Genomic DNA, 26,462 nt, shown 5'->3' on the forward strand with positions numbered 1-26,462 from the left:
TAGTTAGATATTTGTAATCAAAAACCATTTGTGCAGAAAGCGGCACTTAGGGCTGCCTGTCCTGTATCCTGCGGTTGGACAGGAAAAGAACTAAAAATGTCACCCTTCTGACATTCTAAGGCAGCTGGACTGGCAGCCAGGGAAGGGAGAGCGAGGAGGTGGCGCGGAGAGGGTGGGGACGCCGCGAGGGCACTCTCCCCGGAGCAGGCAGCAGTGGGGACAGAGGGAGCACTTGTGACCCAGGCAGTGAAAATAAACGATTGGCTCTTCTCAATCACTTGCACCAACTAACCGTTTGTATTTTCTTTACCGACCTTTCCCTCTTGGGATATCTGGTCCGGTGGGCTGGGAAGCCAGAGCGGCCCTGTCTCCCCTGGCCCGTGCCTCGCACTGATCGGGCGGCTCCATTCTGTAGGCTTCCCAGGCCGAGGAAGCACGGGGACGGGCGTGACGGCAGGGCAGGACAGCCGGCCCCTCCGTGTGCCCGGCAGCCCGGCAGCGCAGCGAATTTCCGAATTTCCATAGACTCCTGGGGGGAGAAAGGGCGTCGCAGCCCTCAGCCTCAGGGTTGTGACTTGCCGGTCTCTACTCTGTCTTCCAAGCTTGAGACAGGCGGGAAGTCCCTGAAATCATCTCTGTTAGAGCATCTGTCCTCTTCTAGTGTGAGAGAAGGAGCGTTTCTCAGGGTTTCAGCTCACACAGAAACGAAGCAGGATTCTTTTCACTGCAGCAGGAGATGTACATAGGCGAATCCTGTGGTGTGGGCTACCAGGCCCAGGTGCTGAGAATAGCAACTATTTTATACAGTGTGGAGGGCACTGAGCCCTGCCGGTTTTTTTGATACACAGGTAGAGAGTGAATAGGAAAGGGGAGGAGGGTGGGGGTGGGGGTGGGGGGTGGGAGGCAGCTCAGAGGGGGGCTGCTGAACCTGGGGAAGAGTGAGAATGTGAGTGAGTGTAATGTGTGCGTGAGAGGGAGCGCCCCCTCCCGGCATCTTGAAAACGGATTTCTCCCAGGCAGTGGGGGGCGGAGGGTGCTGTCCCTGCATGTCCCCAGAGAGACCTCTAGCCAAGAGACTTCCACTGTTTGTAATTTACCAACCCCCTCCCAGTTCTTGCCGAGCAGCTGCAGGTTGCTGGGCTCGAGATTATGGGCGGGAGCTGGGAATGCTCTTTCACCGTTCAGCTTCAGTTTTCATTCATCTTCCTGCGCAGCCTTGTGTCAGCCTAGAACTTACTCCGCACACGCCGCGTATTGCAGCACTTGCTAGCGAAGAAAGACCCAGGGTAGCGCTGTGCTACTTACCAGACGACGCTTCGCGTCCATTCCTCCTCGGGGCAGTTCTCTGTTGAAAATTTTTGTGCTGAGATTCGACCTTTCTCTCCCACCGTGGTTACCTCTGTGCAGCCCTTCTCTAGGCGAGCAGGCCCACGTCCTGGTCCTCTGGTCACCCCCGTCCCGTACACCCATCTGCCCCACAAGTACCTCTGACCCTGAGGCTGGAAGGGGGGTGCTGGCAGGAGGGAAGTCTGCTTGCTCCTGACGCTGTCCTTTGTCTCAGCGCCTGCTTCCCTGTGGTGCCCTCATGGATTTGTGTGCGGCAGTGAGTGAAGTGACTGCATGAACTTTCCTATAACCCGCTAGCTCTTTCTCGTTAAGGGAGTTTGAGAGTGCTTTGCTGTAGGGTCAAGGCCAGGAGGCAAAGACTGGAGCCCAAAGAAATTGCCTTAGGGCAAGATGATGTCACAAGAGAAAACTGAATTCTGAGGCAGAAGTTGAAACATCCCGTTTCAAGTGTTCAGTCCAGAGGATAGCATCTCTTTACAGCCTCTGATATGGTTTGGGGGGACTAGGGCCTCGGAGCCCGGGGATGAAAAGCTTAAGCTGTTTGGGGGGCAGGGGGCGGGTTAGGGGGAGGTACTTGCTGTTCATTTTTGGCACCAGAAAGTCATATTTAAAAAACGAAAAAAAAAAAGCTGTTTTTCTAATGGATGGAGAGTGAAATTCCCACATCCTTGTCGGTTTAGCCCAAGAGATCACTTGCAGCAACTGTAGATGTCTGGGTTTTGTTTCTGTCTTTTTATTGTAAAAAAAAAAATGTTAAGGGTGAAAAAATGTGGATTTACCAACAGGAATCCCTAGCCTTGTTTTCCTTAGAGGACTTGTTTAGTGTTTTATCAGACGTCTTTTGTAGTTGTTGTAGATGGAAACGCTTGTGAGAAAAACAAACACCACATGGAGCCTGTAAATGTTTTTGCACAACCTGTAAAGCATTCTTGGAAGTGGCCAGTAAAAGGGGTTTTACCGTTTAAAAAAAAAATGTAACTGTGTCATTGTTTACATCTGTAACTTTTTCCTCCCCTGTTCTCATTACATCCTGGCGAAAATGTAGGCACGGTAGCTTCCAGTTTTAGAATAAATAACCATTTGGATTGAATTCACCCTATCTCCTGTGGCTGCACTGACTGGGGCGGAGCGTGTCATGGGGGGCGTGGATTGACTGATTCTTGGTGCTGCTTCCTCAAGGTCTGGGTTTGACCAAGGCTGCCTTTCCTCTTGTGTGGCTATTACTCCCTTCTGATTCTACTATCCATTCACTTGACAGTTGTTAGCTTCCTTAGCGCCTGCTTCTGAGCGCCTGGGCCACTGGAGTAGAAGAAAATACATAAGTCCTGACCCATTTGGCCTGTACTAAAACCCCTCAGATGCTTCAAGTGCAATGTAAGGCTGCTTCCATTTGGGAGCCAAGAAAGCTTATTAATGATCAATTGCCACCGAGGAGGAAAAGCCTTCCTATTCCACGGAAGATGTTTGACGGGGCTTGCTTCCTAGTACATTTGGAGAATGAGTGTGTCACCTGAATTAACAAAAGCACCATTGCATTACTAGCACTGAACTGAGCCCAATTGTAATTTCTGATAAAGGATCAGGGACTCATTAAGGCTGCGGCGCCACAGGCTCACAACCAGTGTTTGGAAACAGTAGTGCTCTAACAGATATGGGTCCTGCTTTAGCTCCTCCCTGTGTAGGAGACAGATGGTCAGACTCCAGGGACTTACAGCCGTGTATGCATAAAGGCTAGTCTGGATTTCAGGATTTACCCATTCTCTGGGATATATAAAGTCAGTGTTAGAGCTAATTAATTTTTAATGGTTGATTATAGTTAATGTCTGGTCCCTGGTTATCTCTTAAACCCCCTTTTCCCCCAACTAGGGCTGCAGCCATCACCCCCAATCTGAAGAGTATAAAAATTGTGCAGAAAAATTAAGCAGAGGTCTAAAAAAAAGCAGACACAGCTCCTATCAAGACTCTTATTAATTGAGCCCTTCTGCCTTTTTACCAAGCCTGAGCTGATGTGGAAATTTTCACCTCCTCTTCTGGAATTTGCCCCAACACTTCGATGCAGTAGAAAAAGAGCAAGGTTCTTACTGACTGCCCTGCATTGCTTGCTATTTAAGTACATATAGTATAATCCTAATCATTTGTTAAATATTTGAATGCCAGCGAGGTGCCAGACACTTTCTGGGTACAGGGATTTAAATAGGCTTGATCCTTCCAGGAGTTTTCATGAAACACCCAAGAAGAAACTAAAGCGGACTCCTGAACAGAATGAGGGTAGGTCCCCACTTCAGGGTGACGGGGTTTACTTTCCCTGTTCCTTCATCTCTAGAAGGAGGTGATGAATTAGATGACCTCCAGGACTTGTGAGGGCTCAGAAATTCAACAGCAGCTTCCCAGTTCACTGGGTGCCCCTGGACCTGTGGAGACATCCATAGGAGAGGAAGTTCGGTTCCTGGTAGAATGCCCTTTATTCCTTTGGTTTCCTTTCTGAGTTCCTGTACCCTTGCTGTCTTCCTGTGCGAAGGAAGTGGGGGTGTGGCGAAGCTGGGGGCGATGACTATCCCTAATACAGGTCACCCTCCAATCACTGCAGGGTGGCTCCTCCCCTCAGCACCCCCTCCCCCCTTCCCCTACAAAGTGTATACTGGCACGAAACGTGACCTAGGCTTTCCCAGGCAAGGATGTATCCCTGAATTTGGGGGATGTTGATAGTGCATGAGAAGCAGACACCCTCGGACTGTTACCTTCCCTGCCTTGGCCCTGGTCCCACCTCCATATGTTCACCCTTGGAAGGAAAAGGCTTCTTTCTAGAAGAGCATTCTGGACTTCTAAACCTCCGCCAAGTTTGAATCTGGGAGGCGCTCGTGAGACATTAAGCCTTAGTTTTGGCGTCTGGCCAGACAGCATGCTGGGACCACTACGGAGGTTGGTAGGCACACGAGGGGCGGGGACATCGCTTCTGGCGGATGTGACCGAATGGGTCTGAGAGGGAAAGGGGAGCATAGTTAAGCCCTAGCAGGGTAGTTTCGGGCTTATTCCGCTCCTAAGGGAGTCCAGGAGGCGACCAAGGCAGGGCGCCTGAGATGAGCGGCGCCGGGCATTGGCCGCGCACTTCTGTTTTACACGCCAAAGCCATCTATTTGGCAAGCGGTAGAAACGAGATTCCCTCGCAAGATCCACGCTCCCAGCGCCTGCTACGCTGTGCTTGCTAACGTCCCCTTGTCCCACGATCTTTGCTTTAGTCACCCGTGTGCCTTCGCCTGGAGCCGGGAGACGTCGGCTTCGAGACTCCGGGGTGTGTAGGAATGGGCATCGAGTTGGCGAGAACAGGGGCAGCCATTTTGAGACCAGATGAACACCGAAGGGACCATATTGAGAACTCCAGATGCCCGGGGCCGCCATTTTAAGTATGGGGCTAGCTCGGAAGCCCTGTACGGTGAAGCCCAGTGACGTGGGGCCGCCATATTGGCGCGGGTCCCATGGCGGTGGCCATCTTGGAAAGGGGCCCGCTGTGGGCGCGGCCATCTTAGAAGAAGTAAAACCGGCCCCTTCGAAGGAACTGGAGCCGAGCTCCTCCCCTCCGGTACTGAGTTCCTGCTGTCGGCCACTGCCCTCAAGATCCCTCCCTAGAGCCACCCAGTTCGGTCTGTTTTCATTTTCACTTGGGTTCAGTGCTTTCGCGCGCGCGTGTGTGTGTGAACGCTCTCCGCGGCCTCTTGAGTGTCTGTTGTAACTAAGTCCTTCCACTGGACACGGTCTCTTGCGCCCGCCATCCCCCCAGTCCCGGCGGTCTCGGGTCCTAGACGGTGTCTTGCCTGCTTTGACTAGCCCTATTCCTTGAGTATGGCAAACCTTTCACCTGCCGTACACATTCCCGTGTCTACAGACTGATGATCCTGTCCCCAAGAACGCTAACACAGGGGCTGTCCTCTGAGACTCTGGATGACTTTATTCTTCAAATGGCTTTACCCTTCTAATAGCTCCAGGTGAGACTGAGAGCGAGCACCCGGCCCATCCCTCTCTCCATTGTCTGAGCGGGTCACAGAGAGAAGCCGGCAGGACGCTGGCAGAGGCTGACGGCCCTTCTGGGGACAGAACTAAGGGGGCCCCCGTAGTCGGGGTACTTGGGGTCGGCCGAGGTGGGCGAGGAAATGGGGTCCACAGATAGGTGACAGAGAGCCTTGTGCTTCAGATAACCTCACAGGGTTGGACAAGGGCTAGGAATGGGATGTAGGGACCCTCAGGGGCTCAGGACAGTTACTGACCTAAGGAAGGGCCTAGGAGAGGGAAAGGTGACGAGCTTGTGGGGAGGGACAGGGCGACTCAGAGGAGGGCACAGAAGAACTTCTTCTCCCGGAAGGGGTTCTCCGAAGTGGGCACAGGGGTGATGAGGGGATCCTCGCAGGCGTGGGCATCACAGTAAGTCATCAAGTCTGCTGCTGCCTTGGACACCTGGGGCACAGCCAGGAGGGGAGTGGTTAGCCAGGTCCCCTGAGAGGGGCTGCAGCCTCCCTCCCCGAATGGGTTATCTTTCACCCTCTTCAGGGCTCCTTAGTATTCTCTTCCCTCATCCCTGACAGCGGCCAGGGGACAGCTGTCCTTACAGAACCGGAGACTCCTCCCCTGATGGCAGGGAGTCGAGGAAAGAAAACATCTCTTAACCTGAGGTTTGGGGGCCTACAGCACGAGTGGGCCAACTAAAGGGACCCAGGGTCCACCCACCTTTATCCGGCACAAGCTGGCTTCAATCTTAAGCTGCTCCACCATCTTGCGGGCTTGCCCAATACTCATAGTGCTGTTTACAGGGGTCTCCCCTTTCATCCTGGAGAAAAGAGAGTGATAGCTCAGAGCACAATGCGGGGAAGGGGATGCTGCATAATCTCATCGGAGGACCCCCGCCCCATGCTCATTTTTTAGCAGTCTTTACAAGGCTGGGGTCATGTGCCCCAGCATTTTGTTCCTCGTATCCCCATCCTCCAGGGGCCTTTCCCATCCTGTCTTGCCAGGTTAAGGAAATGGAGAAGGTGGGATGAGATACTACCCCCCGCCCCCCAAACTCCCACACAACCTGGGTCACAGACCATTGAACCTACAAATGATTTAAGGCTTTTCGGCTCTTCCGGCCATGTGTTCCCAGCTCTGGAAGCCTCAACCAGAAAGAGCCCCGCCCTGTTGAGGAGGGCACAGAACCCCCACCTGCCCCCTTGAGCCCCAACGGGAGAAAGGCAGGATGCTCCCTACTCACCTGAAGCCACAGGCAGTGTGGCAGCCCTGGGGAGTGGTCAGCGGGGTGCACAAAACCTGCCGGAGATGGGTGCCCCACCTTGCAGGGAGTTGCTGCTGACTGCGGCAGCCGAAGCAGTTGATACAAAGAAGGCCACTGGGGAGGGTCAGGTCAAAGGTCCGTCGAGGGCTGAACCCAGTTCCTGCGGCTCAGGCACTGCCCAGACGCTGGTACCTGAAGGATGAAGGATGCTAGAAGGAGCTGCTCATATCCTGGAGCATACCAACTGCCTGGCCAATGGGGGAGCCTGGCCGCTGACTGCAGCCCCTGCGCACACCCCCCACTGTTAACGGTCTCACTTAGCTGCCCTTCCCCCATTGCAGGCATTCTAAGTCTGGGCTTGGAAGGAGCTGGAAGGAGCTGAGGCCCAGGCCGATCCCCCCTCCCTTAAATGGGGTGGTCTGGACCTGTGACATCCCCTGCAGTGGAACCAGTACTGGCTGCGGGGGACCCTGCTCATTTGAAAATCTGACATCAGCTGGGCAGTCGCCCCCCCCTCCTCCCTCCACTCTGACACAGCATGTAGTACCTGCATCTTCTTGTCTTTCCCAGGGACCCTCCGTTCCCTATCTCCAGGAAAATGTGATGATCTACAGGTAACCAGCTTCTAGATCACCAACCACGTCATGTTCTAGCCACAGGTGACTCGAATGGAAGATCCAGGGGCCACAAGGTACGTCAGGAAGATGCCTAAAGAACAAGGAGAAGGAGAAGCTGGGGGCAAAGAGGTGTGCAGATACCAGATCAAAGAATCGGACAAAGAAGAGGTAGGGGGGATTGTGGGGAGAGTCATTGGGTGTTTCTTGAAATTAGATGGGCTTCCTGGGTGGGGGGGGATTGGTTTGATAGAATACTTCCCAGACCCAGCCTTGTGCTTGGTGCTGTGTGGAATGCAAAGACGCACACTAACCCTCTGAGGGATGTTATTTGTGGTGAAGAGCCACGTACAACATAGAAGGTACCGGCTGCCAAGATCTAGTCTAGATGGTGCGCTGTGCGGACTCTGAGGGAGAGTCTAGTTAGGGTCAGAGGAGGGCGATCCCAAATGTTGGAGACAAAATACGGAGCTGAAATGCTATCACTGCGGTGAATAGGGGCCAACCGGCTGGCCGTTAGCGCCCTCCGCCTAGAACGCCTACAGGTGTAAGGAGCTGTGGGCGCCAAAAATCAGCGCCAGCTGGTTGCCCGCCTCTCTCCCCCTTTGCCGGGTTTAAATGGCCGGTGGTGAAGGTGGGCGGAAGGCCGGGCTGAGGGGGATGCTGCTGACTCATAGCATGTCGTGGGGGCATATCTTGAGGCCTGAAGGAAGGCGCTTGTCCTCTTTGGTCTGGGTAACGGAGCGCAGAGGTGGGAAACTCGCCGCCCGGCAGACCCCGCCCCTTGCGCCGGGCTCCGCCCCTGAGTGGGGTCCCGCCTCCCGGCGCCGCAATGGCAGCCGGCGGGAGGGGGCGGGGCTTCCACTGGAGGCGGAAGTCAGCTTCCCGCAGTTGACCTGGCAGCCGGCGAGCAGGTGAGTCTGCGGAGCTGCGGCGGCCCGCGGGCTGGTTTCCCTGGTGGCGCGGTTAGGTGGGGGCTCCGGGCGCGCGCTGCGCGCCCACCGCCAGCCCGAAGGGGTGCTGGCGAGGAGCAGCCGTTGGCTGCAGGACGGACGGCCCGGCGTGGAGCGTGGCCCCGTCCCGGAGCGACTGCAGTTCCGCGCGGAGAGAAGCCCGGGAGACCGTTCTGACGGCGCTTAGGCAGCAGGATGTGAGCGCGTCTGTACGACCTTAGGCAAGTTGCACATTCTCTCCGTGCAGCCGCCTCGCAGTGTGGACTCCGTGTCATCATGTGTGTAAAAGCCTTTTTAAGGTGCTCATTTTTTTGTATACTTATATATTGCCATGAATGAGTATCAAGGTAGCCTGTCCCAGAATCAGGTGTCCAGAAGTCAAGTTCAGCGGAGTTGTTCTGGCACTGGGGGGGTGGGGGTGGGGGGCGAAGAAAGCACAGTGAAAGAAAGGGAAGGAAAAATCGTTGGGAAGCCCAATCATTTGGAGAAAAGCCATATGAAAAAAAGACTGTGCTGTGTCCAGCTATCTCTGGTTCCTCGAGCCAGTCAAGTAAGCTTGTCCTTGTCCCCACCACTCCTGGGAAAAGAGTCATTCTTTCCACCTTCTCTGTCTTTTTCCAGGAACCACCAGCTGCTTCATCCCATGGCCAGGAGTGGCGGCCGAGTGACCGAGGATCTAGGAACACAAGGCCTGAAGCTGGGGCCAGACACTCCGCACTCCCTGCCATGATCAATGACCCACCAGTACCCGCCTTGCTGTGGGCCCACGAGGTGGGCCACGTCTTGGCTGGTCGTGCCCGCAAGCTGCTGCTGCAGTTTGGGGTGCTCTTCTGTACCATCCTTCTCCTGCTCTGGGTGTCTGTCTTCCTCTATGGCTCCTTCTACTATTCCTACATGCCGACAGTCAGCCACCTCAGCCCCGTGCACTTCTACTACAGGTGAGACGGGTCTTCTCCCAAAGTCGAGTCATTCTTTGAGAGTTGCTGTTTGGGCCCTTAGAGCTTATTCAGTTCAACGCCCCCTCACTTTCAGAGGAGAAAACCGGAGCCCAGTGTGTTTATACGGCTTCTTACCTTCCACAGCCCAAGGCCGAGGGAGCTCTGGGTTGGTAGTGCTCTAAGATCCTATTTCTGCGTCTGGTTAATAAAATCTTTGGTTAAAAAGCAGGGGAGGGGAGAATTCCCCTTTTAGGCTGTCACTGTGTGGGTCCGTTCTGTTTGGGTTGGATCTCTCAGCCAGCCATATCCCTTGAGTCGACTCAGGACTAAGCTGGCCTTCAGTAGAGTAGGTGTTAGAAAAGCAGCAAGTTGCCTTCCTCCCACTCCCGATAATCCTGCACCATAGAGATTATGCAAACTAGAGGTGACTGGGTACATAAAGTCCCAGAGTCCTGCTTCTTGCCTGGGGCTTCAGGTCCTTTTGATTTTATTAACCTTACCAAATTCTCTCCCCTTGTCTCAACATGGGCCATAGGACCAATCAAGAGATGCCAATAAGGACATTGTTATCAGTGGTCCAAAGTCATGTTTTCTGATCATGAACTGTAGTTTCTAAGTCAGAGGTGCTTAAGCTTTTAGGAGGCATGGATCTCATGAAAGCTATGGCCCTTTCTGTTATAAAATCATGTATGCAAGGGGGTACCAGTCTGGCTCAGACGGTAGGGCACCCAACCCTTGATCTCATGGTCATTTCAAGTCCCATGTTGAGTGTAGAGCTTACTTAAGGAGGAGGAATTTATATATATATATATATATATATATTTAGTTATTATTGTATATTTTAATTTAAAACTTTTTTTTAATAGTTAACTTATTTTTGAGACAGAGAGACAGAGCATGAATGGGGGAAGGGCAGAGAGAGAGAGGGAGACACAGAATCCGAAACAGCCTCAAGGCTCTGAGCTGTCAGCAGGGAACCTGACGCAAGGCTCAAATCCACGAACCGTGAGATCATGACCTGAGCTGAAGTCGAACACTTAACTGATTGAGCCACCCAGGCGCCCCTGTATATTTTTAATATAGAAATATATATATGTATTTGCTTACAAGTTGAGGAGGTATCTCAGCCTCTTTAAGACCATCGGTGGATTCCTTGGGAGGAATTTTCTCAACCCAGACCCCAGACCAGAATTACTAAATCAGAATCTGGGGCTAGGACCCAGGAATCTGCATTTTTATGAAGCTCTCCAAGTGAGTCTTTAAAAACATTTAAGTCTGAAACTATTCAATGAAATGTCTGTGGAGTCCTGTTTAAGAGTTTTCCCCCTAATGAAAGGAAATGAGCTGAAGGTGCAGGAAGAGAAAGAAAGAATCACTCAGGGGTCTGGAATCTCCTGGCTGCATTTCTTCTCCGTCTCTCTCTGACAGAGAAGGGTACCTGTTCTGCAAGAAGGGATGGGGGACAAGAGGGAGCCCTGGGGGCCCAAGGAAGTGGACAGACAGGTAAGGCAGACTCTCTAACTTAGCACAGTGTCATCCTCATTCTCATCTAGGACGGACTGTGATTCCTCCACCTCCTTACTCTGCTCCTTCCCTGTTGCCAATGTCTCGCTGGCTAAGGGTGGACGTGATCGGGTGAGTATGGGGAGCTGAAGAGAGGTTTCGTTAGAGCTTTGAAGACTTGAAATCGGAGGGCTTGAGAAAGACCTGGTGAGCAGGGACGGAGTAGCAGAGCCCAAGAGGAAGGCTCTCAAGGAAAGGGAGGTTAAAGGAGAATTAAAATCTGAACTGTGTGGATTATTCTTTCCTGCCGCAGATGTTAGTGATGCTCTTCTCAGATGACCTCAGACAAGCCATAGCTACTAGATGTGTTTAAGACCTCAGTGAACGTAAATCAACCAGCTATTTCACTGGACTGGGATCAAAGCCACCCAAGAGTTTTGAAAGCCTGTATGTAAAATGATGAAACTGTTGACACATATCCATAACCTGCCATTACAAAGGGTACTGTGCCAGGGGATGGGCCAGATGCCAGCATGACTTCAACGAACCCGGAAACCCTGGGAAAAGCAGAATGGGGGTGCATCTGTTTATATTCGGCAAGCTGGTAGAGGCTCTGAAAAAGGGTAGGATCCCTGAACCCTTTAAAAGGACCTTCGTAGCATCAACATTGTTTTGTTTTTTTAAATTTTTTAACGTTTTTTATTGATTTTTGAGAGACAAAGAGAGACAACACCAGCCGGGGAGGGTCAGAGAGAGAGGGAGACACAGAATCCAAAACAGGCTCCAGGCTCTGAGCTAGCTGTCAGCACAGAGCCTGACGCCGGGCTCGAACCCACAAACCGTGAGATCATGACCTGAGCCGAAGCCAGATGCTTAACCGACTGAGCCACCCAGGCGCCCCAACATTGTTTTTGATGACCAGACATTTTTTAGTTGTTAGCAACATAATTGGTCATAATCAGTGGTCAGACTTACTAAGAACTTTATTTAATGTTTATTTATTTATTTATTTATTTTGAGAGAGCGAGCCAGAGAGGGACAGAAAGAGAGGGAGAGCAGAGAGAGAGAGAGAATCAATCCCAAGCAGGCTCCACGCTCAGCACAGAGCCCAACACAGGGCTCAGTCTCATGAACCATGAGATCACGACCTGAACCAAAATCAAGAGTCTGGTGTGTGCCTAACTGACCCAGCCACCCAGGGGCCGCCTGGAAAGTATTTTTTTGTAAGTGGTTCTTGAGAGGACACTGACTTACACAGGCCAGGCGTAAATGGCCACTCTGAAGGGAGGAGCATAAGCAGTAGCATCTGGGGTCCCCTGGGATTGGTTTTAGCCTGGACTTGTTTGACAATATGGTAACCTGAGAGATGGTGGATCCTGTGCCGCCTTCCAGGTAACCACCCGGTACCCGTACGCTATCAGCAAGACAGACTTAGCTTGAGTCCCAGAGGAGCGGGTCCCAAGTGGAAGATTTCAGAGTCATGAGGTGGAATGTCGGATGCCAGCCAGAGATTTCTCATTTTAATCCTGGCGGGAAAGGAGTTTGGAGATCATTACAAGGTCATCTGTGAAGGCGCTGATTCAGTGTGCTTTTGTGGCTCAAAAATAATAATAAACGGACAGTGAGAGGGAATTAGAAACAAAGCCACAGACCATCTGCACCTGAAACGCGCATACAGTTGTGTGACTGTCCAGTGTGGAGATCCAAATGGTGACTCAGGGAGCCTAAAACAACTGCGTGTGAGGCCGCTGGATGAGGAGGGAAGGGAAGGGGGAAGGGTGAGGGGAGACCCGTATCGGGGACTCCAGTCTGGGTAGTCCCTGATCATGAAAGGAGGTCAATCTTTCTGTTCATTTACAGTGAACATTTATCTTTTTTTATTTATTTTATTTTTTATATTTATTTTTATTATTGAGAAGAGAGAAACAGAGCACGAATAGGGGAGGGGCAGAGAGAGAGGGAGACACAGAATCAGAAGCAGGCTCCAGGCTCTATGCTGTCATCACAGAGCCTGACACAGGGCTCGAACCCACAAACCGTGATATGACCTGAGCTGAAGTCAGTCGCTTGATTGACTGAGCCATCCAGGCGCCCCTATAGTGAATATTTATGAATGAGTGAGGAAAATAGCATGTCTCTTTTCTGTGTGACACCTTATGAGACCTGGAAGATGTCCTGCTTTCAAGGAGCTCACAGGATTGACAGAAATCTGGGCATTGTATTAAGTAGCAGAATGTAAGATGCAGATTTGGCATTTCAGAAGAGTATGTGAAGGATGGGAGGGATCAGAGTGAGATTATGGTGATGGAGAGGCTCGATGTAGACCTTTTTAGGGAGGGTGAATGTCGGGTGGGGATGGAGGCATCGAAGGGGCCTCTGCCTGTCAGGCAGATGTGAACAAAGGCGTGGAGTCGTTCACAGGATCCTGGCATTCAATTCCGTGGATCGAGCCCATTGGAGGAGATGATGTTTGTTTAGACAGAATTACTAGTTTAAAAACATATATATGAAACAGCTTTACTAAGCTATAACTCACATACGATACAATTTGCCCATTTAAAATGTTGTTTTCAATGTATTCAGAGTCTATGCAACCAACATAATTAATTTTAGAACATTTTCATCACCCCAAAAAGAAACTCCTATCCATAAGCTAGGAGTCACTCCCCATTTCCCTTGAACCGACCCTGAGAACTACCTACTATAATGGTTTCAAAGAATTCAGCGAAGCGGCTGGTTTCATCAGGACTTATCTGGGGGCTAAGAATTTCATGGAAACCATTGTTTTCCCAACAGATAATTCATTCTAAAAAGCAGCATCTGTATAAAAAACGACCTTGAGAAGTGGTTTTCTACCTTTTACCTTAGTGACGGTGCCCAGAATACCTTCAATTATATCTGGATTTGGGGAGTGGTTCACTATAGGCTGGGGTTTGGGTTTTGGTTTTGGTTTTTAACTCCATTCCCTTTGGGGGTGCCTGGGTGGCTCAGTCGGTTAAGTGTCCGACTTCGGCTCAGGTCACGGTCTCATGGTTTTTGAGTTCAAGCCCCACATTGGGCTGTCTGCTGTCAGCAGAGAGCCTTCTTCAGATCCTGTCTCCCTCTCTTTCTGCCCCCGCCCTGCCCCCGTGCTCTCTCGCGCTCTCTCTCTCAAAAATAATAAACATTAAAAAAATTGAATCCATACCCTTTGTTTAAATACAGAAACTTTACTCTTGCCCCTGTGATTCTTGTGTACCCACCCTGGGGGTGGGGGGGAGTTATGCTACAGATAAGAACTGAATAAAGGATTAGAAGAATATAGGAATGGTCAGGAAAAACCAGGGTATGTTTGGTGGCAAATCCTTTAACCTTTTGAGGTTAATCCCAGTGAAGACGCCTTCCCACCAAGAGTCTCAGGGTTCTACCTAAAGAAGCAAGGTAAGGACCCAGAGGGACACAAAGGTGGTCCAGAGTGACAGAGACCGAGAGGTGGCTCGCACTTCTGGGACTTGGTTAATTAATAATGTAAGTGGAGGCGGGCGGGGCCCAAGGGGATGGCCTCATGGGGACAGCGGCCTGAGTCACAGATGGCCCAGTTGGCAACCGGATGGTTCACTTTTGCAAAAGAAATGTGTGACACAGCCTTTCTCAGAACAGCAGAGCGCAGTTCAGCCAAGCCCTAGGAAGTAGGAGGGACTTGGCCACCACAAGGGGGCAGCACCGTCCTGGGATGAGAGCCCCAGAGGCCTGCTCTGCTAACCCGGGGCAGGGGTGGAACAGAGACCTACAATGAAAAACCCTCGTTTTTGAAGAATGGGGCTCTCTCGGGCAGGTGCTGATGTATGGCCAGCCGTACCGCATCACCTTGGAGCTTGAGCTGCCAGAGTCCCCTGTGAATCAAGACTTGGGCATGTTCTTAGTCACCATTTCATGCTACACCCGAGGCGGCCGAATCATCTCCACTTCTTCACGCTCCGTAAGTGCCTGTGGCCTGTCTGGGAGGGTGTGGACATGACAACAGAGGTCCGAATCTCTGGGGAGGGCTTCGGGAGAAACGTCCTGGCTCCTCGGTCACAGACGCCGCAGGATCAGGGAGAGAGTCCGTTTACCGAGCCAGACACACATCCCAGGTATCTGATGAGCATGTCCAACTTCAGGGTGAAGTCTGAAGAGGGGAGTAAAATGGGCTTCTTTAGAGCCCGACAGATGTCCTCTGGCATTCTATCTCAGAAACCTATTAATTGAGAGACTACTTCCTTAACCCCTTGGTTACAAAGCATTACTAACTGGGTATGAAAGTCATGGCCCCACAGCAAGACCAGATTGGATCTGATAAAGAAATGTATCATGCTTGTTTGCACGTGGTAGGTGTTCAATAAATATTAGACTCTGTTCTTTTTTTTTTTTTTAATGTTTGTTTAGTTCTGAGAGAGAGCACGCACTCGAACAATTGGGGGAGGGGCAGAGGGAGAGGGAGACCCAAAATCCAAAGCAGGCTCCAGGCTCTGAGCTGTCAGCACAGAGAGCCCGATGCAAGGCTCGAACTCACAAACTGCAAGATCATGACCTGCACCGAAGTCATCTGCTTAACCAACTGTGCCACCCAGGCGCCCTGAGACTCTGTTCTTACATGAATTGTCAACAGAGCCACATGATGAAGCCTGTCTCCGAATGTCTACATGGGGAAAAATGCTTCCGCTGGGGCGCTGGAACTTAGGGTCTATTCTGGACCCTAGAACTGCTTGTGGGAAAGATCAGAGACCGTGTTGGGCTTAACCTATGTGATTCTTAGAAGTGGGGCGTGTTTTGCCCTGGAGTAGAGACATGGATTGAGTAGAGGAGGGATGTAACTAAAGCAGCTGGAATGGCTGGGCCGAGACTGGTTTCGGGGTGGGGGGCGTGGAAGGGTGTGGTAGGAAGTGAAAGTGAGGGAGCAGGGGTCACAGGCTGCTCAGGGGTGGTTGAGGGATTGGTAGGGCTGTGGCGGTCTGGGGGCACCCGTCCCCAACTCTCCCCTCCCTCGCTGGCTCCGGCAGGTGATGCTGCATTACCGCTCCAACCTGCTCCAGATGCTGGACACGCTGGTCTTCTCCAGCCTCCTGCTGTTTGGCTTCACTGAGCAGAAGCAGCTCCTGGAGGTGGAGCTCTACCCGGAATACAGAGAGAACTCGGTAAGGGGGGGTAGGGAGGTGACGGGAGACTAGAGACTGTGCTCCCCAAGAGCTCAGAGTTCTACCTGAGGCGCCTTTGGGTCCGGTCAGCAGGGATGGCCACAGATGCTGCAAGCAGGTCTCAGGTTGGGCTGGTAAGAGTGACAGCAGCAGGACCCTGGCCTGATGCTCACCCCCCCCCGCCCCCCCCGTAGTATGTGCCGACCACCGGCGCGATCATCGAGATCCACAGCAAGCGCATCCAGCTGTACGGAGCCTACCTCCGCATCCACGCCCACTTCACTGGGCTCAGGTGAGGAGCCCCCGAAGCCAGGCCTCAGCAGCTCCCCGGGGAGGGGGGGGCGGGGTGCTGTCTTGAAGGGGAAACTGCTTTGAACTGCCCCAGGAATGATCTCTGCGAAGCGGGGAGGCTAGTGCTCTCCAGCAACCGCTGCCCCCTTCCTGCCCCAGGTACCTGCTGTACAACTTCCCGATGACCTGCGCCTTCGTTGGCATCGCCAGCAACTTCACCTTCCTCAGCGTCGTCGTGCTCTTCAGCTACATGCAGTGGGTGTGGGGGGGCATCTGGCCCCGCCACCGCTTCTCTCTGCAGGTCACAGAGGACCTCCTCCCCCTCCCCTTCGTGATCCTTCTTTGAGGGGTGGGCTGGGGGCGTGTCGCGGGGCTCAGGCGCCAGAAGTCCATCCTGGCCTCCTGGCTGCTCACTGCTTTCTCCCCTACAGGTAAACCTCCGAAAGAGAGACAGTTCCCGGAAGGCAGTGCAGCGAAGGGTCTCTGCCCATCCCCCAGGTGAGTGTGCCAGTTGGGGAGCTGGGTGAGAGGGTGCTCCGGAACTACCCAGTGTGGGGCGTTAGGCCCCCCGCAGCTGGGCTGAGGGTCAGGGGACAGGCTGGAGCAGGGGCTGCCTGGGTGCAGCCGCCCTAGCCCTCCCCTGCCCTCCCCCACTCTGGAGGCACAGGGCCCCAAGGCCAAGAGGAGTCAACGCAGCTGTCAGACATCACAGAGGATGCCAGTGGCAGCGGTGGATTCGGTGGCAGTGGTGGTGGCGAGAGCCCTGAAGACCCCCCAGGGGCAGGTATGGTGCCGCAGCTCGCCCAGCCTCCCTCCCAACACCTCCTCAGGGGTCCCCCTTCGGCCTCTGCCAGCCTGACCTCCGCATTCCCCTTGTGGCTGCAGAGGGTCAGCTCTTAGAGGAGGAGAAACCAGATCAGCAGCCCTTGACTGGAGAGGAGGAGCTGGAGCCAGAGGCCAGTGATGGTGAGGGGTGCTCCGCATGGGGGGAGGATGGGGGGCCTTGGGCAGAGGGGGGTGGCATGTGGGTAGGGGGGAGGTTATATTGGTTGGGAGAGAAGGGCCCCTGATTATTTAATTTCCCATTTAACTTTGCTCCTCCCTCCCCTGGCCCAGGTTCCGGCTCCTGGGAAGATGCAGCTCTACTGACGGAGGCCAACCTGCCTGCCCCTGCCCCTGCCCTTGCCCCCGAGACTCTGGGCAGCTCTGAACCCTCTGCGGGCAATCTCCGACAGCGCCCCACCTGCTCTAGTTCCTGAAGAGAACAAGGCAGAGTCCTCACATTCCAGCCCTTTCCCACCGGACCCCCCTTCCCTTTCCCGTGGCTTCCCTCAATAAACTATTTTCATGCCAGCGGCTTCCCTGACTGCTTGAAATGGATTCGGGGCCACTTGAAAACCCCGTGTTCCCCAGGCATCCTTGCTGCCGCCCGGATTGGAGGAGGTTGTCCTGTCGGAGGGGGGGGGGGGCGCGCTGCTGGTGGGGAAGGCCAGACCCTGGCCTATTTTGCATACAGCTGTTTCCATTCACAACCCTAGGAAGTCCAAGGAGAGAAAGCCTCTCCTGCCCACTCCGTCCACGTGATTCTTTCATCTCCCTCTGGAGAGGGGGATCGTGTAGGGCGGGTCTGGAGAGCTGGGCTACATCATTCTGGCCTGGGCACCCCTCCCTTTCTCCGTCCACGGGGAGGCAGAAGACAGGAAATGACTGCCATGGATGTGGTATGATTTTTACCGAAACAGCATTTTGTAGCCCAGGCCCCATGCTGCCCGCAGCTGTTTTCCTCTCTGATTCCAGCCAGGTGGCCTTCTGTTCTGTGCTCCCCTCCTCACCCCTCCACACCCCTCCACACCCCTCCACGTAACTTCAGCCTTTTGATTCTCAGCTCCTGGCTGCTTTCCACATTCCAATCCCCTTTCAGAACCCAGGCATCCCGGCCTCCAGATGAAACAGCTGCATGTGGCTCCCCCTCCATCCCTGGCCCTGTGACTCAGGCCCTCCAAAGGGACCAGCCCGCTTCTTGGCACTCACGGGGGGAAAAGAGGGGGGGCCGGGGGAGGGGGGCTAGGTGGTGACATCATAGTTGAAGTGTATAAAAGCTTCGGGCCAAAACAGAACTGAAATCGAAGAGTAGACACTGACAAAACCTGACGGCGCAGCCTGGGTGCCCGGACACTCCGCCTGAGACCCACAAACCTCTGGTCGAAAATTCCAGCCTTCTAGCCGCCGCAGGCCCCACTTACTGGTGAGGGGTTGCTGGGGGCCAGGAAAGAGTGGTGGGAGGCAGGAGGGGGGCTGCAGGCAGGTGGGGACGGTTCCAAGGCCCTTGGTTTCCCCTTCTGTTCCATCTCCTCTCTCATTTCTGTCTCCTTTCGGGTTTTTGCTCCTGTCGCCCACTGATAATTGTTTTACTTAGGTCTTTTCTCTGGGTGGGAATTATTCCACCTTTCCTCCCCAGGCGGAATAAATCATTTCCTCTTCTTTTCCCCTCCAGCACTTTGCTTATTCGTTTACTGTTTCTGGCACTTCACACATGGCTGGTCACACAGCCATGTCCCATGTCAGACTATATTTGGGGCCTTCGGCCTGAAACCAAGCACATATCGCCTGTTGAGAAGTCGGTTGACAAATGAAGAGTGTCAGTTTCATTTCTCCTCTTTCCTGGTCTCCTCCTGGCCCCCAGCTGTGTTCCGTGTCCCCAGAGGTTTTGTTGATGAAAGGGCCCTAGAAGGCATGGGATCTGGACAGTCTTGACCTATCCACCTCCTTCCCTTTCAGGCTCCATGCTGGGCTCTCCCTGCCTTCTGTGGTTCCTGGCTGTCACCTTGTCCTTAGTTCCCAGAGCGCAGTCCTTGGGCCCCCAAGACCTTAAGGAAGAGAAGGAAGATGAGACCCCACGGCCACCTTCGCACCCTGTCCCCTGTGACTACGACCATTGCCGCCACCTGCAGGTGCCGTGCAAGGAGCTGCAGAGGGCTGGACCCACCGCCTGCCTGTGCCCTGGGCTCTCCAGCCCCGCGCAGCCTCCTGACCCTCCACGCCTGGGAGAGGTGCACGTGGTGGCCGAGGATGGCAGCGCGGTGGTACACTGGTGCGCCCCCTTGTCCCCGGTCCACCAGTACTGGCTGCTGCTGTGGGAAGGCAACGGGGCGCCCCAGAAGGGCTCCCCCCTCAACTCGACTGTCCGAAGAGCAGAACTGAAGGGCCTGAAGCCCGGGGGTGCTTACATCGTCTGCGTGGTGGCCGCAAATGGGGCTGGAGAAAGCAGTGTGCCTCCGGCAGGTGGGGAGGGTCTCGAGGAGGTGGGTGGCCCTGCCTTGGGGCCCTGCAGGAGGGTGGCTGTACCTCCCAGACCCCAAACCCTGGTCCACGTGGCTATTGGGGTGGGCACGGCGCTGGCCCTGCTGAGCTGCTCTGCTCTGGTCTGGCACTTCTGCCTGCGTGAGCGCTGGGGCTGTCCCCGCCGGGCAGCCTCCCGACCCACAGAAGGGCTCTGAAGTAGCCTGGGAGCCTCTGGGGCCCAGCGGAGTCCAGGCCTAGTTAGAGGGGAGGGGTCTGCCCGGACTCCCTGGGAGGAGGCGGTGTCCGCCGCTGCCCCGAGCAGGCTGGACAGCAGAGCAGGTGGCCAGGCGCTCGGGCCCCAGCGGAGTCTCAGTGCTCAAGCCGAGAGCTTGTTCAGGTTCCAGACTTGCCGTCCTGCTCCAGGCTGAGGTTCTGAAAGGAGCAGAAGGCGTTGGGAACTTTGTCCTTGAAGGACCAGATAGTAAATGATGTTGGCTTCACAGCTCCAGAGAATAAAAGCAAAGATATTACAGGGGTACTTCCTCAGCCGTGTGACCACGTAAAAATGTAGATTCGTAGCTCATGGGCCTGAGGACTCAGACCCCGGCCGTATTAGACCTGTTGGCCGTAGTTAGCTGATAGCCACCCATGTCACACACCCTCAAAAGGGCTCTGGCACATTGGTGGCTTCAGTGGGAATTTGAGAACGGTCCGCTGCCGGATGGGGGTTTGGGGGAAGGCTACTCCCGCTCTTGCCTTTGGTTTAGATATTGAAGGTGGGCCACCTGAGTCAGGATCCCCCTGTGTCTGAAGTGTGTGGAAGAGAGTGGCTGACATGAGAGGGAAAAAGAGGGACTGAGCTGCTGTCTGGGACATTTCCCAAATCCGAGGGCTGTCTCCCGCACTGCCCCTCATTTTGTTTATTGTACATCCAGTGTACCTGCATTAAAGGAAATGTTAAAGGGAGACATTTGCATTTTTATGATCCTTTTCATGTCCCTGTCCACACACCTATCTTTCAGAGTAGTGTATCCTTTTCTCCCCCAGAGTGGTGTATATTTTCAAATTTCTGTTTCACTGAACTGGATGTAGAGAAGTCTGGGATGGCTACAGAGTATCATCCTCGTTTTTGCTGGTCTTACAACGCTTATTTATAGAAATAACATTTATATGAGTTTCAAGTACCACTGAGGAATATAAAGGAAAGTTCCCCTTCTTCTCGGGAGGTAATCGCCCCCTAGCAGAGTGGTGCTTTTCAATGCAAATGTTTTCTTTATTCACTCAATGGATGATGGGCAGTGTTCCACAATGTTCCACAATTTTGGAGCCTCCTTAGTCATCTCAAAGACTGCATAACTTTCCATGGGACGAAGCTCCTTAACTGACAGAAGCTGTCACTCTTTATTGGAACATACATTTTCAGAGTTTGTTGTGAATGTCTTTGTGTATCCTCACATGTTTGTATTTCTATAGGGTACTGACCTGGAAGAAGATGAAAGAACACAGTCCTATATAATTATTGATTTAAAAAAATATATATTGGCCTTCTAGGATATATTTAGGATCCATCTGGTATCTATAACGCACTTGCCACACTGTTGGGAATACTTGGTCCCTTTTTTCTTTGCTTCCTGTATTTCCTCAGCATTTATTCATTTACAAGTAACTGAGGGCCCACTCATTATTGAAAACGTGCTTTGCAAGCATTCTTACTTACTCTTCACCACAACGATTACACAGTACCCCCTTTGAGGAAATGAGACAAGTGAGGTTGTAAATGGTTTGAGGCTACAAGTAAGGAGTTAGGCTATCCGGCTGCAAAACTGATGTTCCTCCCACTGTGGAGAGGCAACTGAGCATAGTGGTTTAGTGAACGCACCCTGCATGGGTTTGAATCCTAGCTTGGTTATGTACCAGCGTCGTGATCTCTTTTTGTGTGTGTTCCCTGTGACTAAGAGTAGTGTAATCATATAGATTGTGATGATTAAATATGCATTAGTCCTATAAAAGTCTCCAGCGCGTCTACTTCTCAATATCAGTAACTTAGTATGACTCTGCCTCCTAATAAACATTCAAAGTGAGTTTACCTTAAGGGCTTTAACGGCCTAAGCCTAGTAGGGTGGGACTAAGTCATCAACGAGGACTACCCCGGGGAATAAATGCTTCACGGGGTAAATACTGGAGCTGGGAGGTGGAAAGATGGGGGGGCGGGGTTGGTCAAAGCAGGATTCCCTTAGAATGCAAACCGGGGGGTCCAGGCTGAAAAGTGGGAGTTAACCAGTCTCGCCAAAGAGGTAGGACATCCCAGGCAGAGGGCCCGATAGGTGCAGGGGCTTGGAAGAGCAAGATGGCCTGTTGTGCAATCTGCAGAAATTACCAGAGACGGGAGCTGAAACCGCGCACTACCAACGTTTACCTAGCGCGCTCTGGCCTGGTACCTAAAGGAAGGGTTTATTGTTATTCTCAACTTTACAGAGAGGGCGCTAAACAAACAACAACAACGGAGGAAGCCAGACTACTAAGCACTTAAGTTTCGCCCTAAGTGACTAGGGTGTGTCATGGAGACCATTCCAGCAGGGAGGTGATGACAGGATCACAGAGCTGTGTTTTGCAAAGATTCTTCTGGCAGGCGAGCGGAGGATGGCTCAATTCCCCCAAGAGGATGAGCGGGTCAAAGAGTAGGAACATTTCTATGACTCCCGGTCCACGATGCCAAATAAGTTTCCAATCGGCTGCGCTCAGCGTTTGCTTCATTCCGCCCGTGGGGCTCAGAACCGCACCGCCCCTCTTCGCCACTACAGCCCGGCTTCCATACTTAGAGGTGGGGGTGGGGTGCCTCCCCGCCCCTGACCCGGACGCCCCGCCCATCCCCGCCCACCCAGCGTCCAGGCAGCAGGGTCAGGCCCGTGTTTTCTGGCTCTTGGCGGCACCCGTCCGATTCCGCCCCCACGTGACCCAAACAGATCCGGGCACTTCCGCTTCCCCTCGGCTTTCTTCTCGTCAGTGTCCGCGGCGGGTCCGGAGCCGGTTAAGTAAGAGAACGCCCGGCTGGGCCGCCGGGGGCGGCACCGTGCGCGGCCCGGGGGCCACCCCAGCGCTGAAGTTCCTGCACCCTCCTTCTCGCCCGCCTCCAGGTCCCCGCGGAAGCGGCGGTGGTGGCGCCATGGCGGAGCTGACGGCTCTGGAGAGTCTCATCGAGATGGGCTTCCCTAAGGGACGCGCGTAAGGGAGCCCCCCTAACCCTGGCCCGCGGGGATCGCGGACCTGGCTGCGCCTTTCCCCCAGCCTGGTCTCAGGCTCCACGCCCCAGCCTGACCCGCACCATGGCTCGCGGGCGCTATTCACGGTGTTTCTGCCCCCAGGGAGAAGGCTCTGGCCCTCACGGGGAACCAGGGCATCGAGGCTGCAATGGACTGGTAAGCGCTCAGACCGGGTGGCAGGGGACCTGGGGACCGCTGGAAGGAGCAGTCTCGTTGTTAACGCCCCTCCCGACTTCCCCTGCCAGGTTGATGGAGCACGAAGACGACCCCGATGTAGACGAGCCGCTAGCGACCCCCCTTGGACATGTCCTGGGCCGGGAACCCACCTCCTCGGAGCAAGGTGGCCGTGAGGGACCCAATGGGATTATTCACGAGGGCTCGAGAAGGATGAACGGACAGTGACACTGATGCGCTTGTTTGTAGGAACCAGCTCTACCGCCGGAGAAGGCAAACCCGTTTTGAGTGAAGAGGAGAGACAGGAACAGACTAAAAGGTGTAGTAACGAACAGCGTCCCATTTCTGAGGGTCACCCTCCACTTTGCCGTGCTGCACGAGTCTGATCAAAGAACCTGGACCTTCCGGCTTTCCCTTTGTCCTTCCTTGGCGCTTTCCTCTTTGTTCCTCTCTTTTGGGATGCATGTTCCCTGGGTTCATTTAGAATCCGTTATTAACTCCCCTTTTCAGTCTGTGTCCATTTCTTTTGAGCTCTTTCCTTTCTGCACCGCAGGATGTTGGAGCTGGTGGCCCAGAAGCAGCGGGAGCGGGAAGAGAGAGAGGAGCGAGAAGCATTGGAACGGGAACGGCAGCGCAGGAAACAAGGGCAAGAATTATCAGCCGCTCGACAGCGGCTCCAGGAGGATGAGATGCGCCGGGCTGCTGAGGAGCGGAGGAGGGAAAAGGCGGAAGAGTTAGCAGCCAGGTCTGGGTGATGGGGATGTCGGCTGATAGAGGAGAAAGGAATCTAAATTTGCTTTGTTAGTGTCCGACCTACTTTCTTCCTGTCTGCATTCCAGACAAAGAGTCCGAGAAAAGATTGAAAGAGACAAAGCAGAGAGAGCCAAGAAGGTAGGTGATTGGGAAGGCACTGGGCTAATGAAGTAGGGAGGCTAGTAGAAACCGTTTTCTAGCTTCAGAGGAAAAGGATGGGCATACAGCGTTTCTCTTAAGAGTGGGTGAGCCTGTGGGTCGCCTGGGTGGCTCAGTTGGTTGAGGGTCCAACTTTGGCTCAGATCATGATCTCACATTTCATGGGTTCGAGCCCTGAGTCAGGCTCTGTGCTGACAGCTCAGAGCCTGGAGCCTGCTTCAGATTCTGTGTCTCCCTTTCTGTCTGCCCTTCCCTGCTCATATTCTGTCTCAAAAATAAACATTAAAAAAAATTAAAAAAAAAGACTGGGTGAGCCTGATCAGTGTTTTCCTCCGTCCTCCAGTATGGTGGTAGTGTGGGTTCTCAGCCGTCACCACCAACAGAGCCGGGTCCTGTTCCTTCCTCTCCCAGCCAGGAGCCTCCCACCAAGCGGGAATATGACCAGTGTCGCATACAGGTATCAGTTCTAATTCCTGTCTTGCTTATGGGACCCCTTTGTCAGCGCTATTAAAGGTACCTGGCTCAGAGCTTTTTCAGTTATGTTCCCTTTGCCAAACGTCTCCCTTGTTTGTAAATGACTTTTGAAATCCTACCTCCTCTACTTGTAGGAAAGAGATCGAATTTCACTTGCCCCGGTCTTTAAATCCATACTTCCCTCTTACTCAGCAAGTACCTTTTTAGTTGGTCATGTTTTCATTTCGCTTATTACATAGCTTTTTGCATGGCGCAGTATTTATCTAGAGGTTTTTGGATGATCCTGTCTTTGTTAAAATGTGAGGAAGCCGGGAGCCTCTCTTCAGTGCTGAGTAAAACACAGCATAAGTGGTGGTTCAGTAGGTGCTTTAAAGCGTTATTAGGCCGGGGCGCCTGGGTGGCTCAGTCTGGTTAGGTGTTCTACTTCAGCTCAGGTCATGGGTTTGTGGGTTTGGCCCCCACATCGGGCTCTGTGCTCACAGCTAGCTCAGAGCCTGGAGCCTGTCTTCGGATTCCGTGTCTCCCTCTCTCTCTGACCCTCCCCTGCTTGCGCTGACTCTCTTGTGTCTTGATAATAAATAAAAAACATTAAAAAAAAAAGTTAAAGCATTATTAGGCTGGTTCAGTCTAAGAGGAAGCAGGAGGCAACTTCGCCCCTCTTCTTTTCCTTACTTGAGCGCCTCACTCCGTTTTGAGGCTCCCAACACTGTCTCCTGCTCGCCCTCCAGGTCAGGCTGCCAGACGGGACGTCGCTGACCCAGACGTTCCGGGCCCGGGAGCAGCTGGCAGCTGTGAGGCTCTACGTGGAGCTCCACCGCGGAGAACCCGGAGGGGACCAGGACCCCGTGCAGTTGCTCAGTGGCTTCCCCCGGCGGGCCTTCTCAGAGGCGGACATGGAACGGCCTCTGCAGGACCTGGGTATGACCCGTGCGGCCAGGAACCCGACTTGGGGGCGGGGCGGGATGCCCAAGAAAGGAAGGAATGCCAGGGGAGGGGGGCCACTTTGTGGAGATGGTACGGGGCCAGAAATGTCGGGTGGGCAAAAGGCAAGGACCTTTGTGGTCAAAGCTGTGTTCTTCCATCTTCAGGACTCGTGCCTTCTGCTGTCCTCATCGTGGCCAAGAAATGTCCCAGCTGAGAGGCCTTCCTCCCACGGTCCCTCTCCGACCTCTTCATGTTTGATAAAGCACTGACATCTCCTTCCTAATAAATAGACCCTCTGAGTTCTGTATGTGCCTGGCTCCTTCCTGTGTGGCTGGGAGGGACGAACTGAGGCAGAGGAAGAAGCTAAAGGAAGGCATTCAGAACAGCCCTTATTTTTCATCTTCAGTTTCCAGCGAAGAAACTTGATTAGTCTCTGGATCTTTGTAGTTGAAAAGTTAAGAGCAGCGTTGAGGGTGGGGAATATGACGGGTCGCACACTTTGCTCCTCTGGGCAAGGCAGTCGTAAGCCCGAGATTCTTACTTAGGTGCCGCCTTTTTTTTTTTTGGCACCCCTATGCCCCCGTCTTGACTTCTTGAAGCCCGCCTACCTAGTTACGTCTTAGTGAAACAGGGGTGATAGTAACTGTTAATTCGGCTTGTTATGGGTTTGATATAATGCTGATACAGGGTGCTTTAGTATAGTTCCTGGCACTTAATAAGTACCTAGTAAGTATTAGCTGTTAAAAGAGTAATGGCGCCTGGGTGGCTCAGTTAAGTGTCTGACTTCAGCTCAGGTCATGATCTCACGGTTCGTGGGTTCGGGCCCTGCATCCAGCTCTGTGCTGACAGTGTGGAACCTGCTTGGGATTCTCTCTCCCTCTCTGGTCCTCCCTAACTTGTGCGCACATGCTCTCTCAAAGTTTTTTTGTTTTTGTTTTAATTGTTTTTAATATTTTATTTTTGATACAGAGAGGGACAGCATGAGAGGGGGAGGGGCAGAGAGAGAAGGAGACACAGAACTGGAAGCAGGCTCCAGGCTCTGAGCTAGCTGTCAGCACAGAGCCTGACGCGGGGCTCAAACTCACGAACATGAGATCTGACCTGAGCCGAAGCCAGAGGTTTAACTGACTAAGCCACCTAGGCGCCCCTCTCAAAGTTTTTAAAAAAAATCAATTTTTGTAGGAGGCGCCCAGGTGGTTCAGTCAGTTATGTATCCAGCTTTGGCTCAGGTCATGCTCTCATGGTTCATGAGTTTGAGCCCCACATCGGGCTCTGCACTGACTGTGCGGAGCCTGTTTTGAATTCTCTCTCTACCCTGCTCTCTCTCTGCCTCTCCCCTACTCACGAATGTGTTCTCTCTCAAAAAGAAACAAAATG

General features: G+C 53.2%; 4 protein-coding genes and 1 long non-coding RNA gene across 9 annotated transcripts; 3 read left to right on the forward strand and 2 right to left on the reverse strand.

Annotated features, from left to right (window-relative positions):
- Positions 1-274: 274 nt before the first annotated feature.
- Positions 275-1,826, reverse strand: LOC115306288. The gene is made up of 2 exons (XR_003915291.1): positions 1,306-1,826; positions 275-529 (listed from the first exon to the last, which is right to left on the reverse strand). It is a non-coding gene; the product is annotated as an uncharacterized LOC115306288 (long non-coding RNA).
- A 3,050-nt stretch (positions 1,827-4,876) lies between these two features.
- On the forward strand, positions 4,877-17,417 carry BSCL2 (BSCL2 lipid droplet biogenesis associated, seipin). Of its 4 annotated transcripts, XM_029956662.1 has the most exons (12): positions 4,877-4,985; positions 7,178-7,392; positions 8,796-9,112; positions 10,666-10,747; positions 14,430-14,573; positions 15,634-15,768; positions 15,963-16,060; positions 16,219-16,360; positions 16,491-16,557; positions 16,721-16,843; positions 16,945-17,025; positions 17,176-17,417. In XM_029956662.1, exons 2-12 carry the CDS (start codon positions 7,276-7,278, stop codon positions 17,316-17,318), a joined length of 1,449 nt encoding a protein of 482 aa, XP_029812522.1. In that variant the 5' UTR covers positions 4,877-4,985; positions 7,178-7,275; the 3' UTR covers positions 17,319-17,417. The 4 variants fall into 4 exon arrangements, with proteins under 4 accessions (XP_029812522.1, XP_029812523.1, XP_029812524.1 ...); XM_029956663.1 differs by lacking the exon at positions 4,877-4,985 and having other exon boundaries at positions 7,253-7,392; positions 16,727-16,843; XM_029956664.1 differs by lacking the exons at positions 4,877-4,985; positions 7,178-7,392 and adding an exon at positions 8,200-8,473.
- On the reverse strand, positions 5,266-7,247 carry GNG3 (G protein subunit gamma 3). Its single transcript, XM_029956665.1, has 4 exons — positions 7,155-7,247; positions 6,587-6,799; positions 6,064-6,163; positions 5,266-5,793 (listed from the first exon to the last, which is right to left on the reverse strand). Exons 3-4 carry the CDS (start codon positions 6,160-6,162, stop codon positions 5,665-5,667), a joined length of 228 nt encoding a protein of 75 aa, XP_029812525.1. The 5' UTR covers position 6,163; positions 6,587-6,799; positions 7,155-7,247; the 3' UTR covers positions 5,266-5,664.
- A 189-nt stretch (positions 17,418-17,606) lies between the features above and the next one.
- LRRN4CL (LRRN4 C-terminal like) lies at positions 17,607-21,338 on the forward strand. Of its 2 annotated transcripts, none has more exons than XM_029957267.1 (2): positions 17,607-17,780; positions 18,838-21,338. In XM_029957267.1, exon 2 carries the CDS (start codon positions 18,843-18,845, stop codon positions 19,554-19,556), a length of 714 nt encoding a protein of 237 aa, XP_029813127.1. In that variant the 5' UTR covers positions 17,607-17,780; positions 18,838-18,842; the 3' UTR covers positions 19,557-21,338. The 2 variants fall into 2 exon arrangements, with proteins under 2 accessions (XP_029813127.1, XP_029813126.1); XM_029957266.1 differs by lacking the exon at positions 17,607-17,780 and adding an exon at positions 18,148-18,304.
- A 929-nt stretch (positions 21,339-22,267) lies between these two features.
- UBXN1 (UBX domain protein 1) lies at positions 22,268-25,392 on the forward strand. Its single transcript, XM_029956710.1, has 10 exons — positions 22,268-22,373; positions 22,476-22,563; positions 22,704-22,757; positions 22,847-22,941; positions 23,025-23,094; positions 23,329-23,520; positions 23,615-23,666; positions 24,031-24,144; positions 24,890-25,079; positions 25,250-25,392. The coding sequence occupies exons 2-10, from the start codon at positions 22,505-22,507 to the stop codon at positions 25,297-25,299; spliced, it is 876 nt and encodes a 291-aa protein (XP_029812570.1). The 5' UTR covers positions 22,268-22,373; positions 22,476-22,504; the 3' UTR covers positions 25,300-25,392.
- The last annotated feature ends 1,070 nt before the right edge of the window (positions 25,393-26,462 follow it).

Source organism: Suricata suricatta, chromosome 11 (assembly GCF_006229205.1).
Source record: "Suricata suricatta isolate VVHF042 chromosome 11, meerkat_22Aug2017_6uvM2_HiC, whole genome shotgun sequence".
In the NCBI taxonomy this organism is placed as follows: Eukaryota; Metazoa; Chordata; class Mammalia; order Carnivora; family Herpestidae; genus Suricata; species Suricata suricatta.

Excerpts from the sequence above, each read along its gene's own strand:
- UBXN1 (XM_029956710.1), top strand. The coding sequence starts at position 22,505 with ATGGCGGAGCTGACGGCTCTGGAGAGTCTCATCGAGATGGGCTTCCCT. Across the intron at positions 23,521-23,614 it reads GCGGAAGAGTTAGCAGCCAG|ACAAAGAGTCCGAGAAAAGA; the intron begins GTCTGGGTGATG and ends TCTGCATTCCAG. Across the intron at positions 25,080-25,249 it reads ACGGCCTCTGCAGGACCTGG|GACTCGTGCCTTCTGCTGTC; the intron begins GTATGACCCGTG and ends TTCCATCTTCAG.
- GNG3 (XM_029956665.1), bottom strand. The coding sequence starts at position 6,162 with ATGAAAGGGGAGACCCCTGTAAACAGCACTATGAGTATTGGGCAAGCC. Across the intron at positions 5,794-6,063 it reads CCAGCTTGTGCCGGATAAAG|GTGTCCAAGGCAGCAGCAGA; the intron begins GTGGGTGGACCC and ends GCTGTGCCCCAG.
- LRRN4CL (XM_029957267.1), top strand. The coding sequence starts at position 18,843 with ATGCTGGGCTCTCCCTGCCTTCTGTGGTTCCTGGCTGTCACCTTGTCC.
- BSCL2 (XM_029956662.1), top strand. The coding sequence starts at position 7,276 with ATGGAAGATCCAGGGGCCACAAGGTACGTCAGGAAGATGCCTAAAGAA. Across the intron at positions 14,574-15,633 it reads TCTCCACTTCTTCACGCTCC|GTGATGCTGCATTACCGCTC; the intron begins GTAAGTGCCTGT and ends TGGCTCCGGCAG. Across the intron at positions 16,361-16,490 it reads GCCACCGCTTCTCTCTGCAG|GTAAACCTCCGAAAGAGAGA; the intron begins GTCACAGAGGAC and ends TCTCCCCTACAG.